This window comes from Pelophylax lessonae, assembly GCF_965119305.1.
Source record: "Pelophylax lessonae genome assembly, chromosome: 7".
NCBI lineage: Eukaryota > Metazoa > Chordata > Amphibia > Anura > Ranidae > Pelophylax > Pelophylax lessonae.
In genome coordinates this window covers 67,632,347-67,649,331 of record NC_138774.1, presented here as the reverse complement: position 1 = coordinate 67,649,331, position 16,985 = coordinate 67,632,347, and the positions used below count along the sequence as shown (strand labels likewise).

The window sequence follows — 16,985 nt, the reverse complement described above, 5'->3', positions numbered from 1 at the left end:
AACCCGATAGAACACCTTTGGAATGAATTAGAGTGGAGAGTGCGAGCCAGGCCTTCTCATCCGTATCAGTGCCTGACCTCACAGATGTGCTTCTGGAAGAATGGTCAAACATTCCAATCACTCCTAAACCTTGTGGACAGCCTTCCCAGAAGAGTTGAAGTTGTTATAGATGCAAAGGGTGGATCAACTCAATGTTGAAGCCTACGGACTAAGACTGGGATGCCATTAAAGTTCTTGTGCAATATCATTTCTTGAGGTCCAAAAATGTCAGGACAGTACAGATATCCCCCAAATTGGAAAGTAGACAGTCCAAAGTATTTAGTAAGAGGCATGGCAAGTTTTTTTTTTTTTTTTTTAAATACTGTCACCAGTGCAGTACAACATCACTGTATGATTGGTGTAATGGTGATCAGGGACACTGACCAGTGACAGTATGAAAAAAAATATATAATTTTTTTCAAATTTTTCTTTACTTTTATATTTAATATTTTTTTTTTTTTTACAATTTTTTTTTTTAACACACTTTGACCAGAGCAAGATAGTGTTATCATAGTAACATTGTAATACTCTGAGGAAGTGATCAGTATTTTTTTTTTTTTTCTTTTTTACACATTATGTTTGCATATAGCAGTGCATTACATTGCTATATGCAATCATTTTACTAAATGAAATATATTCATTTAGTTTCTTTTGTTGTGATTAGTCAGAGATAATCACATGGTACAGATGGGCTGTGATTGGCCCAGTCTGTACTATGTGATCACACTGACCAATCACAGCTAGCAACACAATTGTACACAATGGATGGCTTAAAACAAAGCCATCCATAGTTTACAACTGTCATGTGACCTGCTGTGATTGGTTACAGCGGTCACATGGTACCAGCAGTGAGCTGATACACTGGTCATTGGCTGTGTCTGGTGGACACAGCTGGTTACAGATCACGCTGTCGTATGACGTCCGCCCGGATCGATGAGAGTTTCCCACCGGCATCATTAGGTTATAGGCTGGGCAGAAACCACTTTGCAATGCTTGTCTGTGCAGTGTCTCTGGTGCAGGTGGCAGCCATTTTGGGTGGGTCTGATGACTTGAACTGAACCAGTGCACATGTCTGGGGACCTAGCAGAGGGCACCGTGGGTCTGGTAAGAGACAAGTTGATTTGTTGTCTGCTGGAAATTGTTGTGCTTTCTTCAAGGTCCGCACCCTTGCCAGCCAACATTTTTTTTTTTCATTATTCACTGGCCAATGGAATAAAGCAGGGACTGTTATTGCAAGTTAGGACTGCCTTTATATACCGTTGCTAGGTAAATGCAATTCAGTTCTCTGTAATGCAGAATACTGCAGGTGTTTAACCATATCGTATTGTCTTATTGATTGTTTGTATAAGTACATTTGCTAATCATCTTTTTTCTTTTAGGCTATGCTCGGCTTGATAAAATCTTTGAGATTCCTCAAGGTGTTGAGGCGCACCATTAGGCTACTGTTTAAATTTCCTTTTTTTGCCTCCCTGTAGTTAGAGAGCAATAATTGTTTAGTAAGGTCTGCTCTGTGCTCTGCTGGTGTGGGCTTGGGACCGTGGGGCAAAGTGGGTGGAAGAGCACAGACTCCAGCCTGCATATTAATGCCTCTCTGTCCAATACCGGGTTAATATGGAGAGTAACCAGCAGGTGGCTAAGAGAGCTATAAATAGGCTACAACCCAGTGCAGAGGCCTCTTGTTTCCAGGGGAGTAAAACCCAGCCTGAATCTTTTATGTGGTCCCTGGATACTGTTTTGCTGGGGAACCTCTTCTTTTCTCCTAAAACATTTGCAGAAATCTTCCTAAGGATCCAGAACACAGGCAGTTGGGGTACAGAAGCTGACTGATACTGTATGTGATAACACAGTATTTAGGACACAGGGAGTACCAGAATTCCTGACTTTCTTTGGCCTCTTTTGGGAGATTTGCTTTACTGCTAGTAAACTCAGGACTGTATTCCTGCTGAGGAATTCCTGTTTAGTACCACTTTAACTACACTTTACAAAGAATTGCCTTCACCCTGAAGTTTCACTTTGCCATCAAGTACATTCAGGTCTGTATTCCTGAGAGGAGTCTTTGTTTAGTTCCACTTTGTCTACAAATTCAAAGGGGGAGCTTTCACTCTGAAGTATTAGTTCAAGGTTAGTGTCCACTACTACCCTTTTGAGGTTTGCTGGAGTATCCTTAGGCTCACCCTATTCCAGTTATGTAACAAAATAGGAACCCCAAAAAAGGCATGCACAGTCTGTTCTCCGGCTCGAGTGATTGGGAAATACCACGTACCTGGCTGCTGTGTGCCTGTCAGGGAATAGAACCTGGGACCAAACAGCCAGACCAGTCCTGGGTTTGCACTACAGTGTGTTGGTAAGTGCTGGGTGGATGAGGTGTGTCATCTTTAGGTGTGGAGAGAAATCAAAACCAATTCACCGTCTCCTCTTGGCGCTACATATACTTTAATGTTCTTAAAGTTAAAGCAAAACTAAAGTCTCAGTGTAACCACTTAGCGACCGCCCTATAGCAGTTTTACTGCTACAGGGCGACAGCTGTGAGCAGGATCACATATACTGCATATACAGGTAGGGGGTGCAAATGCACACCACCGGTGGCTCGCTCCCACTGTAATTACATACAGCAGGAGCCAATCAGCGGGTAGCGCGGACTTGATGTCCACTGGCACTCACCAATCATTAGGGAGAGAGACAGAACTGCGAGCTGCCTATGTAGGCAGATCACCATTCTGACAGGGAGGAAGGCATGGATCCTGTGTCTCTGCAATGCAGGGACTAGAATCCATGTCTTTCTCTAGTAAAAGCATCTCCCACAGTTTGACTGCTGCAGATATGCGTTATTTAGTGGCAAGAGGTTTCTCAATTGGACCAGACAATGATACATTATAGCCAATAGCACTCCCTGGTTAAAAGGTACTGAACTATGCGCTTACCTTTAGGAATGACTGTGGAAGCTCTTTAGTGTTCACTTGTAGAATGTTCCCAATGAAAGGAAGAGGAGTGGGTCCAGGGGGCATATTCTTCCTCTTATTGCGGTTATTCCATGTCATGAGGAATATGAGAGCTGTGACACAGGCTGCCAAGAGCAGAGTCCCTGCTCCTCCGAGCTCCATTGTAGCACTGAAGAGGTGTCAGGCCTTCTATAATGCATAAACAACACAACACTAGATATAAAAATTACTCCTTAAATTGATTGTAAAGTCTCATGTTTTTTTAAAACAAACATGTTATACTTACCTCCTCTGTGCAGTTGGTTTTGCACAGAGTAGCCCAAGTCCTCCTCTTCTCGGGTCCCACTTCGCTGCTCCTGGCCCCTCCCTCCTGTTGAGTGCCCCCAGGCAAGCAGCTTGCTATGGGGGCACCTGAGCCAAGCTGCAGCTCTGTATGTTCATTCAGACATGGATTTGCCATTCGGCCCCGCCCCCTCTCTGTCCTGATTGGCTAACTGACTTTGATTGATAGCAGGGACCCCATTGGCTTCTGTTGCTATTTCTCAGTCAATCAGGAGGTAGAGTCACAGATGGCCAAGGAATTTGTGGACATTGCTGGACAGAGATGGGACTTGGGTAAGTATTAGGGGGTGCTGGGGCAACTGCTACACACAGAAGGCTTTTTCTCCTAATGCATTGAATGCATTAGGATAAAAAAAAAAAACATTGCCTTTACAATTTCTTTAACATATATGTATAATGTATACCAGCCTTATACAACACTTCTTTAATACTTTATTTTTAAAGCATCACACTGTAAGAACAGAAACCATATAACAGTTCACGTCAAAAATAAAACATGTTCATAAAGAGGCTCAGCAAGAGGGTCACATGCCAACATAAACACAGAACAAGCCCATGTCTCATATGGGAATCATTTGGAGGCATGGGAAGAGATATAAGAAGGTGTCCTGGAAAATCAAGTATTAGGGAGTGTCTGTACCCCGTGTGGCATTTTGCATGGTAAACACCATCAATAGAAAAAAACAAAGGTAGTGCAAAGGAAAACAGTAAAGAAGAGAAAAGAAGAAGGAGAAAGTGATAAAAAAAAAAAAAAAAAAAAAAAAGAAGGAGGGGGATAGGAACCCTTGATTTAATTTTCAAGTCTCAAGGAACACCTGCTAAATTATTTTAACTAAAGCTCATGGTACATCAGAGAGTTGAGTTAGTTGTAGATATAATAAATACATAAAAGAATAAAGAATGTGGCATACTTAGTGTATTTGATACCCAATAACTCTTTAGCACCTCCCCTTCCCCCTAACTCTATAACACATTTTGTTTCGCTAATAACCATTAAATAACAATGGCCAAAAAAATGAATGTCCAAACCCACCTAATCTATCCCGCCAGGAAACTGCCACTGTGGACAACCAATCTAAGTGGGGTGCACACTATAAGAAAATTGGGCGAATGATCGTTCGATTTTCCTTGTTGTTTCACAGCAAATCAGAACCGAAAGAAAATTTGTACGAAAATTCTCGTACAACAAAGGCTTTTTTTTTGTTGTTTCTGATCATGCGCAGTCTTTTTCCAATTTCTCTTGTACAAAAATGGTACACTTAAATGAAAATCTTTATTTTTTTTCCCCGTACGTGAAAAATTTTGGAGATTGTCCCTTTGAGAATTTTTGTACAAAAATTCAGAATCGGCTGTCGAAAGTTCTGTACACACTATACGAAAATTATTTTGACGAAAATGTTTGCCCGATTTCTTATAGTGTGTACTAGCCAGTGTTAATTTCGTCGACTAAAACTGACTAAAACGTTTTCGTCGACTAACACAATTCAGATGACTAAAATACGACTAAAACTAAAATGGCATTTTAGTCAAAAGACTATAACTAAAACTAAATCGAAATTTGCTGCCAAAAATTAAGACTGGTGCATGCTCAAAGCATAAATAACATATTAGATTTTTCACTCCAGGACCAGCAGTAGTATATAATGAGTTTGGAAATTGTAGAGAAATGCTTAAATAATGCATTACAAATTACAATTGAACTACACCCATTTGATTATAGATGACTAAAATTAGTTTTAGTCGACTAAAATGTAGGGCGTTTTAGTCGACTAAAATATACTGGAGTATTAGTCGACTAAATACGACTAAAACTAAAACACTTGCAGAAGACTAAAATGGGACTAAAACTAAAATGCCATTTTAGTCCTAAGACTAAGACTAAAACTTAATTTAAATTTGCTGCCAAAATTAACACTGGTACTAGCCTTGAGGCCACAAATAAACAAGGGGCATTTATGTGTGCGGCTGTTGGGCAAAGAATGTCTCTGCAACATACGATTGGTTGTCTGCAGTTATAGTGTCCTGGTGGGATAGCATAGGCAGGTTTGGATTCATTTCTGGACATGCCTGAGCTCATCCCTGGTTGTGATCAGCCCGTTTTATAGACAGATAATTGACGTCAGTGATTACTGATGTAGTGCATCACCGGACGAGCCGCTGGTGAACTGATTCTTTTACACACGATTAGTGCGCACACAGCCAGGTGCACAGTATTTTTTCTATTTCCACTTGCACGAGTAGAACAGTCTAGGGCTGTCTTTTTGAGGACAAAAGCAAGGGAAGGAAGAAAATAGCTCAGACCCCTGGTGTAATGAAAGGATCAAATGGCTTTGTTAAAAACAACACAATATATACTCACAAAATAAGATGCGAAAGAGAGCATATAGTCTAGGAGAAGGAGCCCACCCAACACGGTCACAAGGAAAGGATGGATGAGCAGCCACAGGCTCTGGATCACTTTGTGGCCAGCTGACAGGTGAAGAGCTAGGCTGGATGCCAGAAATCTCTGCTGCTCCTGCTTGGCTCGCTCAATCCCAAGGACAGCACTCAGTTGACTATGGTCTCCTATAAAAAGTGGGTCACAGCAGGCATTTTGAGGACTCCTCCTCTTCTTCAGCTATCCCCTACGGGCTACCTGCTCTCCTTTAAATAGCCCCCACAAGCTCCAAAGCACGTGGCGACAAGACAGACTGACAGCATGCTGGGTGGAAGGAAAACTAGGGATGGAATAACACCCCTGATACAAGGTGATCAGGGAAGCAAATCAATCCAAATCCAAAAGTCTGCAGGCAGTCAGTGATGGCAACAATTAACCACTTTATGACCGGAAGATTTTCCTGCTTAATGACCAGTCCCTATTTTGCGATTCGGCACTGCATTATTTTAACGGACAATTGCGCGATCATGCGATGCTGTACCCAAACAAAATTGGCGTCCTTTTTTTTCCCCACAAATAGAGCTTTCTTTTGGTGGTATTTGATCACCTGTGTGATTTTTATTTTTTGCGCTATAAACAAAAAAAATAGTGAAAATTTTGAAAAAAAAAAAAAACAATATTTTTCACATTTTGCTACATAACATTCCCACTAAAAAAAAATTTAAAAATCAAAATTTTTTAACATTTTAGGCCAATTTGTTTTCTGCTACATATTTTTGGTAAAAAAAAAAATCGCAATAAGCATATTTTGATTGGTTTGGGCAAAAGTTATTGCGTTTACTAACTACGGGAAAGATTTATGTCATTTTTATTGTTTTTTTTTTACTAGTAATGGCGGCGATATACGATTTTTTTGGGGGACTGCGACATTGCGGCGGACAGATCGGACCCCTAACTGACATTTTTGACACTTTTGGGGGTACCAGTGACATTACTACAGTAATCAGTGCTATACATATGCACTGTTACTGTAATAATGCCATTGGCAGGGAAGGGGTTAATACTATTGGTGATCAAGGGGTTAAATGTAAGCCTAGGGGAGTGATTCTAACTGTGGGCTTTTTGAAATGATCATAGAGACATGCGATCCTATATAGCAGGATCGCATGGTCTCTGCGATCATTGCAGAGAGAAGGATGGACGGCTGTGTTTACATCAGCAGTCCGTCCTTCTCTGTCAGTGGGGAGAGATCAAGAGTGTCAGGCAGCATTCGGAGCCAACTGACATCCGCACTGGCTTCCCCGCTGATCGGGGGCGAGCGGCACGCACTCGCCTCCTAGTGGCCTCCAGAGATGGCGGTTCAAATATGTTACTGATGGAAAACCAAGCAATATCAACTTTGAAAAAAAAAAGGGGGGGGGGAGGGAATAAATAAAAAATAAATACATAAATAATAATGATGATAATAGGAAACAAACACAACAAGCTATGTAAACATCAAAAAGCAAAAATTTATATATATAACAGGATCTGTGAAATAATTAAATACAAATGCAATAGAAATCAAACTGAAAATGCAGGTTATAGGGAAAATAAATTCAATATTAAAAAATATTAAAATACATTTATTGGAAAATAGATAATCAATATAATAAAAAATACAAGATGAAACAAAAAAATTTAAAAAAGAAAAATGAAAAAGCAAAAATAGCTAGGCAAATGTTATCAAGGATACAGTAATAGACCTGGAGGGGAACACAAGTGGCACCGATTTTACATTATACTGAAAGAGCATGTGCTTAACTAAATATTTTTAGTGGAGGTGTTTTATAGTACACCAATATTTTGCTGTTTTAAATCACACGTAATTGCAGTCCCTGTTATTATTAGTGCCTAAGGAGAGCTTTTTAGCAGTTATTTAAGGCACTCACATATGGTATAGATCATAAATACTCTTTCGTGTGGGAGGTGTATTATAGTTCCAGTTGTAATTTTTAGTTTTAAATTTTTTCTCTTCCATTACACAAAAAGGAGTGGGGGTATCGTAGCGCTACACCACAGATGCAATACTTTAGTATATATCCTATACTCTCTAGGGTATAATGCCTGGTGACAGCAGCTGCTTAGGAATTTCCCAGTGTTTCATGGTGCAGAAATTGATTGTATTCAATAATTGTACTAATCAATCAAATCGGAAAAACAATGAGGATTAAACCAGAATTATACTTGGAAATACAAAAAATGTTTTCTTAATGGGATCTTCTAAAAGAACATGTGGAGACATTATGTGAATCTTCTCAAACTCAAACTGCACATACAGCACCTTGAAAAAGTATTCATACCCCTTAAAATTTTCCACATTTTGTCATGTTACAACCAAAAAAGTAAATGTATTTTATTGGGATTTTATTTGATAGACCAATACAAAGTGGCACATCATAGTGAAGTGGAAGGAAAATGATAAATGGTTTTCAAAACATTTTTTAAATAAATATCTGAAAAATGTGGGGTGCATTTGTATTCAGCCCCCCTTAGTCAATAATTTGTAGAACCACTTTTCACTGAATTACAGCTGCAAGCCTTTTTGGGGATGTCTTTACCAGCTTTGCACATCTAGAGAGGGACATTTTGCCCATTCTTCTTTGCAAAATAGCTCAAGCTCTGACAGATTGGATGGAGAGCGTCTGTGAACAGCAATTTGCAAGTCTTGCCACACATGCTCAATTGGAATTAGGTCTGGACTTTGACTGGACCATTATAACACATGGATATGCTTTGATTTAAACCATTCCATTGTAGCTCTGGCTGTATGTTTAGGGTAATTGTCCTGCTGGAAGGTGAACCTCCACCCCAGTCTCAAGTCTTTTTCAGATTCTAACAGGTTTTCTTCTAAGATTGCCCTTTATTTGGCTCTATCGATCTTCCCATCAACTCTGACCAGCGTCACTTTCCCTGCTGAAGAAAAGTATCTCCACAACATGATGCTGCTACCACCACCATGTTTCACAGTGGCAGTGGTGTGTTCAGGGTCATGTGCAGTGTTCGTTTTATGCCACACATTACATTTTGCTTTTAGGACAAAAAGTTAAATTTTGGTCTCATCTGACCAGAGCACCTTCTTCCACCTATTTGCTGTGTCCCCCACATGACATCTCGCAAACTGCTAACGGGACTTCTTATGGCTTTCTTTCAACAATGGCTTTGTTCTTGCCACTCTTCCATAAAGGCCAGATTTGTGGAGTGCATGACTAATAGTTGTCCTGTGGACAGATTCTCCCACCTGAGCCGTAGATCTCTGCAGCTCCTCCAGAGTTACCATGGGCCTCTTGGCTGCTTCTCTGATTAATGCTCTCCTTGCCCGGCCTGTCAGTTTTTTTTTTTTTTCTTCTTTTTTTTTTTCTTGCATAGTGTGTGAGGTACAGTGTGTGAGGTGCAGTGCACAGTCTGTGAGGCGCAGTGCACATCGGTCAGTCAGTCTGTGAGGCGCAGTGGTCAGCGTCTGAGGTGCAGTGCACAGTGTGTGAAGCACAGTGTACAGCGGTCAGTGTGTGAGGTGCAGTGCACAGTGTACAGCGGTCAGTGTGTGAGGTGCAGTGCACAGTGTACAGCGGTCAGTGTGTGAGGTGCAGTGCACAGCGGGCAGTGTGTGAGGTGCAGTGCACAGTGTGTGAGGTACAGTGTGTGAGGTGCAGTGCACAGCGGTCAGTGTGTGAGGTGCAGTGCACAGTGTGTGAGGGACAGTGTGTGAGGTGCAGTGCACAGTGTGTGAGGTACAGTGTGTGAGGTGCAGTGCGGCCTGTCAGTTTAGGTGGACAGACATGTCTTGGTAGGTTTGCAGTTGTGCCATACTTTTTCCATTTTCGGATGATGGAGTAAACAGTGCTCCATGAGATGTTCAAAGCTTGAGATATTTTTTTTATAACCTTACCCCGCTTTAAACTTCTCCACAACTTTATCTCTGACCTGTCTGTGTTCCATGGCCTTCATAATGCTGTTTGTTCACTAAGGTTCTCTAAAAAACCTCTGAGGGCTTTACAAAACAGCTGTGTTTATACTGAGAATAAATTATACACAGGTGGTCTTTATTTACTAATTAGGTAACTTTTGAAGGCAATTGGCTCCACTAGATTTTAGTTAGAGGTATCAGAGTAAAGGGGGCTGAATACAAATGCACGCCACACTTTCAGATATTTATTTGTAAAAAAAAAAATGTGAAAACCATTTATCCTTTTCCTTCTATTTCACAATTATGTGCCACTTTGTGTTGGTCTATCACATAAATTCCCAATAAAATAAATTTACGTTTTTTGTTGGAACATGACAAAATGTGGAAAATGTTAAGGGGTATGAATACTTTTTCAAGGCACTGTAATGCTTTGCAAAAACAAATCTAAAAAAGTGTGTATACATACATATATATATATATATATATATATATATATATATATATATATATATATATATATATATATATATATATATATATATACACAAGGGTATCAAACAAATTAAATGGGGATAAAAAAAAACCTATATGCTAAAACTAGAGCGCCAGGTGGTTATAATAATGGAATAAAGCTTAAGAGATATTTTGAAAACATGGGTGCCTGTGGTTGCCTAAGGGTATGTGGGCATATAAAAATTAATATCCATAAAAACTAGGCCCCATAGATGTGAATCTCAGGAGTGGTCTGTTGAGGTAAGTGGTAGCCACTAAGGAATACCAGGGCCATATATGAATGGTGGTCAGGTCAATGAGGCCCCACAGTGGTTGGGCTTGGCAAACCATACCAAATGCAAGCACACTACACAAACTTAAACCAACTATATATGCTATCTACCAACAATGTATTCTCCAAAACAGAAGGAAGAGAATTATCTTCAAAACATTTAAAGGATAGTAGAGTCATCTAGCTCTTTGTTCAGACCCTTTTGAGAAAAAGAATTCAACTTACAGATCCAGATTGTCTGCCTAGAACAGAGTCTTTTGAATCTCTCACCTTCAGGTAGCTCCTGGGAGACCGTTCCAATGGCAATAAGTTTCAGATTGTAGGGATTCTTTATTCTTGTCATAATGTTTCTTGAAATGTCTGGAAACACTATATTTCAGGGAACCCTTCTTTATGCAATGCCTATGGTCCCCAACACGTGCCCTCAATGTCCTAATTGTCCTGCCTACATAATATAAGCCACAAGGACATGTGACACAATAAATCACAAAGAAGACGGATCATGTGAGAAATTAATTCATAGAAAATTATCTACCAGCCTGATCAGTGAAAGAAGATTGACCATTGGTGATGAAAGAACGGGTAAGGCAATCCTGATTACATTAGTAAATATCATTAAGAGCCAACAACGTGGGTATAGAACCTTCACCACTAAGAGATGGAAGCTTTCTGGGTGCAATCAGGTTTTTTACATTTTGTGCCTTCTTATATACTTCCCTAAGTTCTGGAACCGAATCTGACCTTGGGAAACCCTAGTGCAATTTCTAGCCAATCTAAAATATTGGCCAAACGGGATGTTATATTTGCAGATTGAATGGTGACAATTTTTCTGGTGGACATAAGAGTTACCAGCGAATCTGGGAGCAAATCTCCCGTGAGTTGTCATGAAAAAGAACCACATCTAGAAAGATTAATGTGTCTTTGCTAACCACAAGTGTAAAAGAAATCCCATGAGAACTGGAATTGTGCAATAGGAGGAAATCCTGGATCTTAGCTTCAGGGCCCTGCCAAATTAGGATTATGTCATCAATATATCTTCCATATAGACTGGTGAATTTCGCAAAAGAATTGTTGGCCCACATATTGAGATCCTTCCAATATCCCATATGTATGTTGACATAGCTGGGGGTAAAAACTTGCCCTCATAGCTTTGCCAACTGTCTGCAAATAGAATTGATCCATGAAGTGGAAGTAGTTAAGACTCAAATGAAACTCAACTGCCTCCCAGTTGGATGTACTGCCAAATTCTCTAAAACGCCTTTGGAGAAGGCTTATGGTAGAGAAATTAACATTCAATTCAGGGGCAACAGCTCTGGTGGACATTCCTGCAGTCAGCATGCCAATTGCACGCTCCCTCAAAACTTGCGACATCTGAGGCATTGTGCTGTGTGATAAAAGTGCACATTTTAGCAATGGCGATGGCAGCACCTGACTGGATTTGTCTTTGTTAATAACATTCATTTGATTTTCTAATCGTTATTGGGGGAAAATTTATGTTAGTTTTCAATGGTAGTGACTAGTGTTGAGCGAACACGGACTGTATTATTCGTGTTCGTACCGAATAATTGGATTTTTTGTACCCGAACACGGACACGGACACTTTACTGTATGTTCGGGTAAAAATCCGTGTTCGGTCGTTTTATTTCCGGGTTTTGCATGCTTTGGCGCTCTTTTCATGGCGGGCTTTCAACAGCCAATCAACAATCGTTTAACTGGTGTGCCTTAAGCCATCCCAGCCATGCCTGCAAATGTCTCAGTAGCTGTGATTGGCCGTCTGAAGCATGTGACCAAGTCTTTATAAGTTCGAGGCAGCCGCAGCGGCGTCATTATGCTGCTTAGATTCAGGGACAGAGCACACATCAACGTGCTGGCTGCTGATTAGGGAAAGATAGGCAGGAAAAAACCATTTGTGTCCGGATAGAATTGAGGGACAGGTCGGAGTGTTTAGGCAGGGCGAGTTGTAGGCATTTTAGGGATAGAGTCTGCTGAATTATATAGGGTCAGTGTCTTCTACAAACTACAATCGATATTGCTGTGTGGGGGGTGGGGTGAATCTGCACTCAATCCTGATCTACGATCTCTTCTCAATCCTGTTAGGGACAGAGTCTGCTGAATTTTAGGGAAACTGTGTTCTACAAACTACAATCGATATTGCTGTGTGGGGGGTGGGGTGAATCTGCACTCAATCCTGATCTACGATCTCTTCTCAATCCTGTTAGGGACAGAGTCTGCTGAATTTTAGGGAAACTGTGTTCTACAAACTACAATCGATATTGCTGTGTGGGGGGTGGGGTGAATCTGCACTCAATCCTGATCTACGATCTCTTCTCAATCCTGTTAGGGACAGAGTCTGCTGAATTTTAGGGAAACTGTGTTCTACAAACTACAATCGATATTGCTGTGTGGTGTGGGATTGGAGATAGGCAGGTGTCAGTGATCCACATCCATTTTTCTGTGTGTGAGCTGCAGTGAACACAATCTTTTTGGGCTGCAGTGAACACAATCTTTTTGGGCTGCAGTGAACACAATCTTTTTGGGCTGCAGTGAACACAATCTTTTTGGGCTGCAGTGAACAAAATCTTTTTGGGCTGCAGTGAACACAATCTTTTTGGGGTGCAGTGAACAAAATCTTTTTGGGGTGCAGTGAACACAATCCTTTTTGGTGTGCAGTGAACACAATCTTTGTGGGGTGCAGTGAACAAAATCCTTTGTGGGGTGCAGTGAACACAATCTTTTTGGGGTGCAGTGAACAAAATCCTTTTTGGGGTGCAGTGAACAACATCCTTTTTGGGGTGCAGTGAACACAATCTTTTTGGGGTGCAGTGAACAAAATCCTTTGTGGGGTGCAGTGAACACAATCTTTTTGGGGTGCAGTGAACACAATCTTTTTGGGGTGGAGTGAACAACATCCTTTTTGGGGTGCAGTGAACAAAATCCTTTTTGGGGTGCAGTGAACAAAATCATTTTTGGGGTGCAGTGAACACAATCTTTTTGGGGTGCAGTGAACACAATCTTTGTGGGGTGCAGTGAACACAATCTTTTTGGGGTGGAGTGAACAACATCCTTTTTGGGGTGCAGTGAACAACATCCTTTTTGGGGTGCAGTGAACACAATCTTTTTGGGGTGCAGTGAACACAATCTTTGTGGGGTACAGTGAACAGAATCTTTGTGGGGTGCAGTGAACACAATCTTTGGGGGGTACAGTGAACACAATCTTTGTGAGGTGCAGTGAACACAATCTTTGTGGGGTGCAGTGAACACAATCATTGTGGGGTGCAGTGAACTCAATCTTTGTGGGGTACAGTGAACACAATCTCATACTGAAGGTTTGAGGGTGCTGCCTGTTCCATACTCCCCCTACTCCTCATCTAGCCTTTTAGGGGTACAAACAATAGTAATTGGGGCCTAGTGTGGTTGTGTACGTGTGATATACATACACTTTTTTGGGATCATATTTTCTATTCCGCTATTTAATCAAAAACCTTTGGGGATCAGTTAAATTGGGGGATAGTCTGTGTTGGTACGTGTGAGAGAGATCCACCTTTCCAAGTTGTTGGGGTTCATCTCATACTTCTGAAGGTTTGAGGGTGCTGCCTGTTCCATACTCCCCCTACTCCTAGCCTTTTAGGGGTACAAACAATAGTAATTGGGGCCTAGTGTGGTTGTGTACGTGTGATATACATACACTTTTTTGGGATCATATTTTCTATTCCGCTATTTAATCAAAAACCTTTGGGGATCAGTTAAATTGGGGGATAGTCTGTGTTGGTACGTGTGAGAGAGATCCACCTTTCCAAGTTGTTGGGGTTCATCTCATACTTCTGAAGGTTTGAGGGTGCTGCCTGTTCCATACTCCCCCTACTCCTAGCCTTTTAGGGGTACAAACAATAGTAATTGGGGCCTAGTGTGGTTGTGTACGTGTGATATACATACACTTTTTTGGGATCATATTTTCTATTCCGCTATTTAATCAAAAACCTTTGGGGATCAGTTAAATTGGGGGATAGTCTGTGTTGGTACGTGTGAGAGAGATCCACCTTTCCAAGTTGTTGGGGTTCATCTCATACTTCTGAAGGTTTGAGGGTGCTGCCTGTTCCATACTCCCCCTACTCCTAGCCTTTTAGGGGTACAAACAATAGTAATTGGGGCCTAGTGTGGTTGTGTACGTGTGATATACATACACTTTTTTGGGATCATATTTTCTATTCCGCTATTTAATCAAAAACCTCTGGGGATCAGTTAAATTGGGGGATAGTCTGTGTTGGTACGTGTGAGAGAGATCCACCTTTCCAAGTTGTTGGGGTTCATCTCATACTTCTGAAGGTTTGAGGGTGCTGCCTGTTCCATACTCCCCCTACTCCTAGCCTTTTAGGGGTACAAACAATAGTAATTGGGGCCTAGTGTGGTTGTGTACGTGTGATATACATACACTTTTTTGGGATCATATTTTCTATTCCGCTATTTAATCAAAAACCTTTGGGGATCAGTTAAATTGGGGGATAGTCTGTGTTGGTACGTGTGAGAGAGATCCACCTTTCCAAGTTGTTGGGGTTCATCTCATACTTCTGAAGGTTTGAGGGTGCTGCCTGTTCCATACTCCCCCTACTCCTAGCCTTTTAGGGGTACAAACAATAGTAATTGGGGCCTAGTGTGGTTGTGTACGTGTGATATACATACACTTTTTTGGGATCATATTTTCTATTCCGCTATTTAATCAAAAACCTCTGGGGATCAGTTAAATTGGGGGATAGTCTGTGTTGGTACGTGTGAGAGAGATCCACCTTTCCAAGTTGTTGGGGTTCATCTCATACTTCTGAAGGTTTGAGGGTGCTGCCTGTTCCATACTCCCCCTACTCCTAGCCTTTTAGGGGTACAAACAATAGTAATTGGGGCCTAGTGTGGTTGTGTACGTGTGATATACATACACTTTTTTGGGATCATATTTTCTATTCCGCTATTTAATCAAAAACCTCTGGGGATCAGTTAAATTGGGGGATAGTCTGTGTTGGTACGTGTGAGAGAGATCCACCTTTCCAAGTTGTTGGGGTTCATCTCATACTTCTGAAGGTTTGAGGGTGCTGCCTGTTCCATACTCCCCCTACTCCTAGCCTTTTAGGGGTACAAACAATAGTAATTGGGGCCTAGTGTGGTTGTGTACGTGTGATATACATACACTTTTTTGGGATCATATTTTCTATTCCGCTATTTAATCAAAAACCTCTGGGGATCAGTTAAATTGGGGGATAGTCTGTGTTGGTACGTGTGAGAGAGATCCACCTTTCCAAGTTGTTGGGGTTCATCTCATACTTCTGAAGGTTTGAGGGTGCTGCCTGTTCCATACTCCCCCTACTCCTAGCCTTTTAGGGGTACAAACAATAGTAATTGGGGCCTAGTGTGGTTGTGTACGTGTGATATACATACACTTTTTTGGGATCATATTTTCTATTCCGCTATTTAATCAAAAACCTTTGGGGATCAGTTAAATTGGGGGATAGTCTGTGTTGGTACGTGTGAGAGAGATCCACCTTTCCAAGTTGTTGGGGTTCATCTCATACTTCTGAAGGTTTGAGGGTGCTGCCTGTTCCATACTCCCCCTACTCCTAGCCTTTTAGGGGTACAAACAATAGTAATTGGGGCCTAGTGTGGTTGTGTACGTGTGATATACATACACTTTTTTGGGATCATATTTTCTATTCCGCTATTTAATCAAAAACCTCTGGGGATCAGTTAAATTGGGGGATAGTCTGTGTTGGTACGTGTGAGAGAGATCCACCTTTCCAAGTTGTTGGGGTTCATCTCATACTTCTGAAGGTTTGAGGGTGCTGCCTGTTCCATACTCCCCCCTACTCCTAGCCTTTTAGGGGTACAAACAATAGTAATTGGGGCCTAGTGTGGTTGTGTACGTGTGATATACATACACTTTTTTGGGATCATATTTTCTATTCCGCTATTTAATCAAAAACCTCTGGGGATCAGTTAAATTGGGGGATAGTCTGTGTTGGTACGTGTGAGAGAGATCCACCTTTCCAAGTTGTTGGGGTTCATCTCATACTTCTGAAGGTTTGAGGGTGCTGCCTGTTCCATACTCCCCCTACTCCTAGCCTTTTAGGGGTACAAACAATAGTAATTGGGGCCTAGTGTGGTTGTGTACGTGTGATATACATACACTTTTTTGGGATCATATTTTCTATTCCGCTATTTAATCAAAAACCTCTGGGGATCAGTTAAATTGGGGGATAGTCTGTGTTGGTACGTGTGAGAGAGATCCACCTTTCCAAGTTGTTGGGGTTCATCTCATACTTCTGAAGGTTTGAGGGTGCTGCCTGTTCCATACTCCCCCTACTCCTAGCCTTTTAGGGGTACAAACAATAGTAATTGGGGCCTAGTGTGGTTGTGTACGTGTGATATACATACACTTTTTTGGGATCATATTTTCTATTCCGCTATTTAATCAAAAACCTTTGGGGATCAGTTAAATTGGGGGATAGTCTGTGTTGGTACGTGTGAGAGAGATCCACCTTTCCAAGTTGTTGGGGTTCATCTCATACTTCTGAAGGT

The 16,985-nt window shown here is 41.2% G+C and overlaps 1 protein-coding gene across 1 annotated transcript in view; it reads right to left on the bottom strand.

Annotated features, from left to right (window-relative positions):
* Window positions 1-16,985, bottom strand: part of LOC309559464 (cytochrome P450 2C8-like) — a 95,686-nt gene that overhangs the window by 49,304 nt on the left and 29,397 nt on the right. Inside the window, exon 2 of the mRNA XM_082262736.1 lies at window positions 2,961-3,167. Within this exon, the coding sequence (XP_082118862.1) occupies window positions 2,961-3,140 (180 nt within the window). The 5' untranslated portion in view covers window positions 3,141-3,167. The remainder of the gene's footprint in view (window positions 1-2,960; window positions 3,168-16,985) is intronic.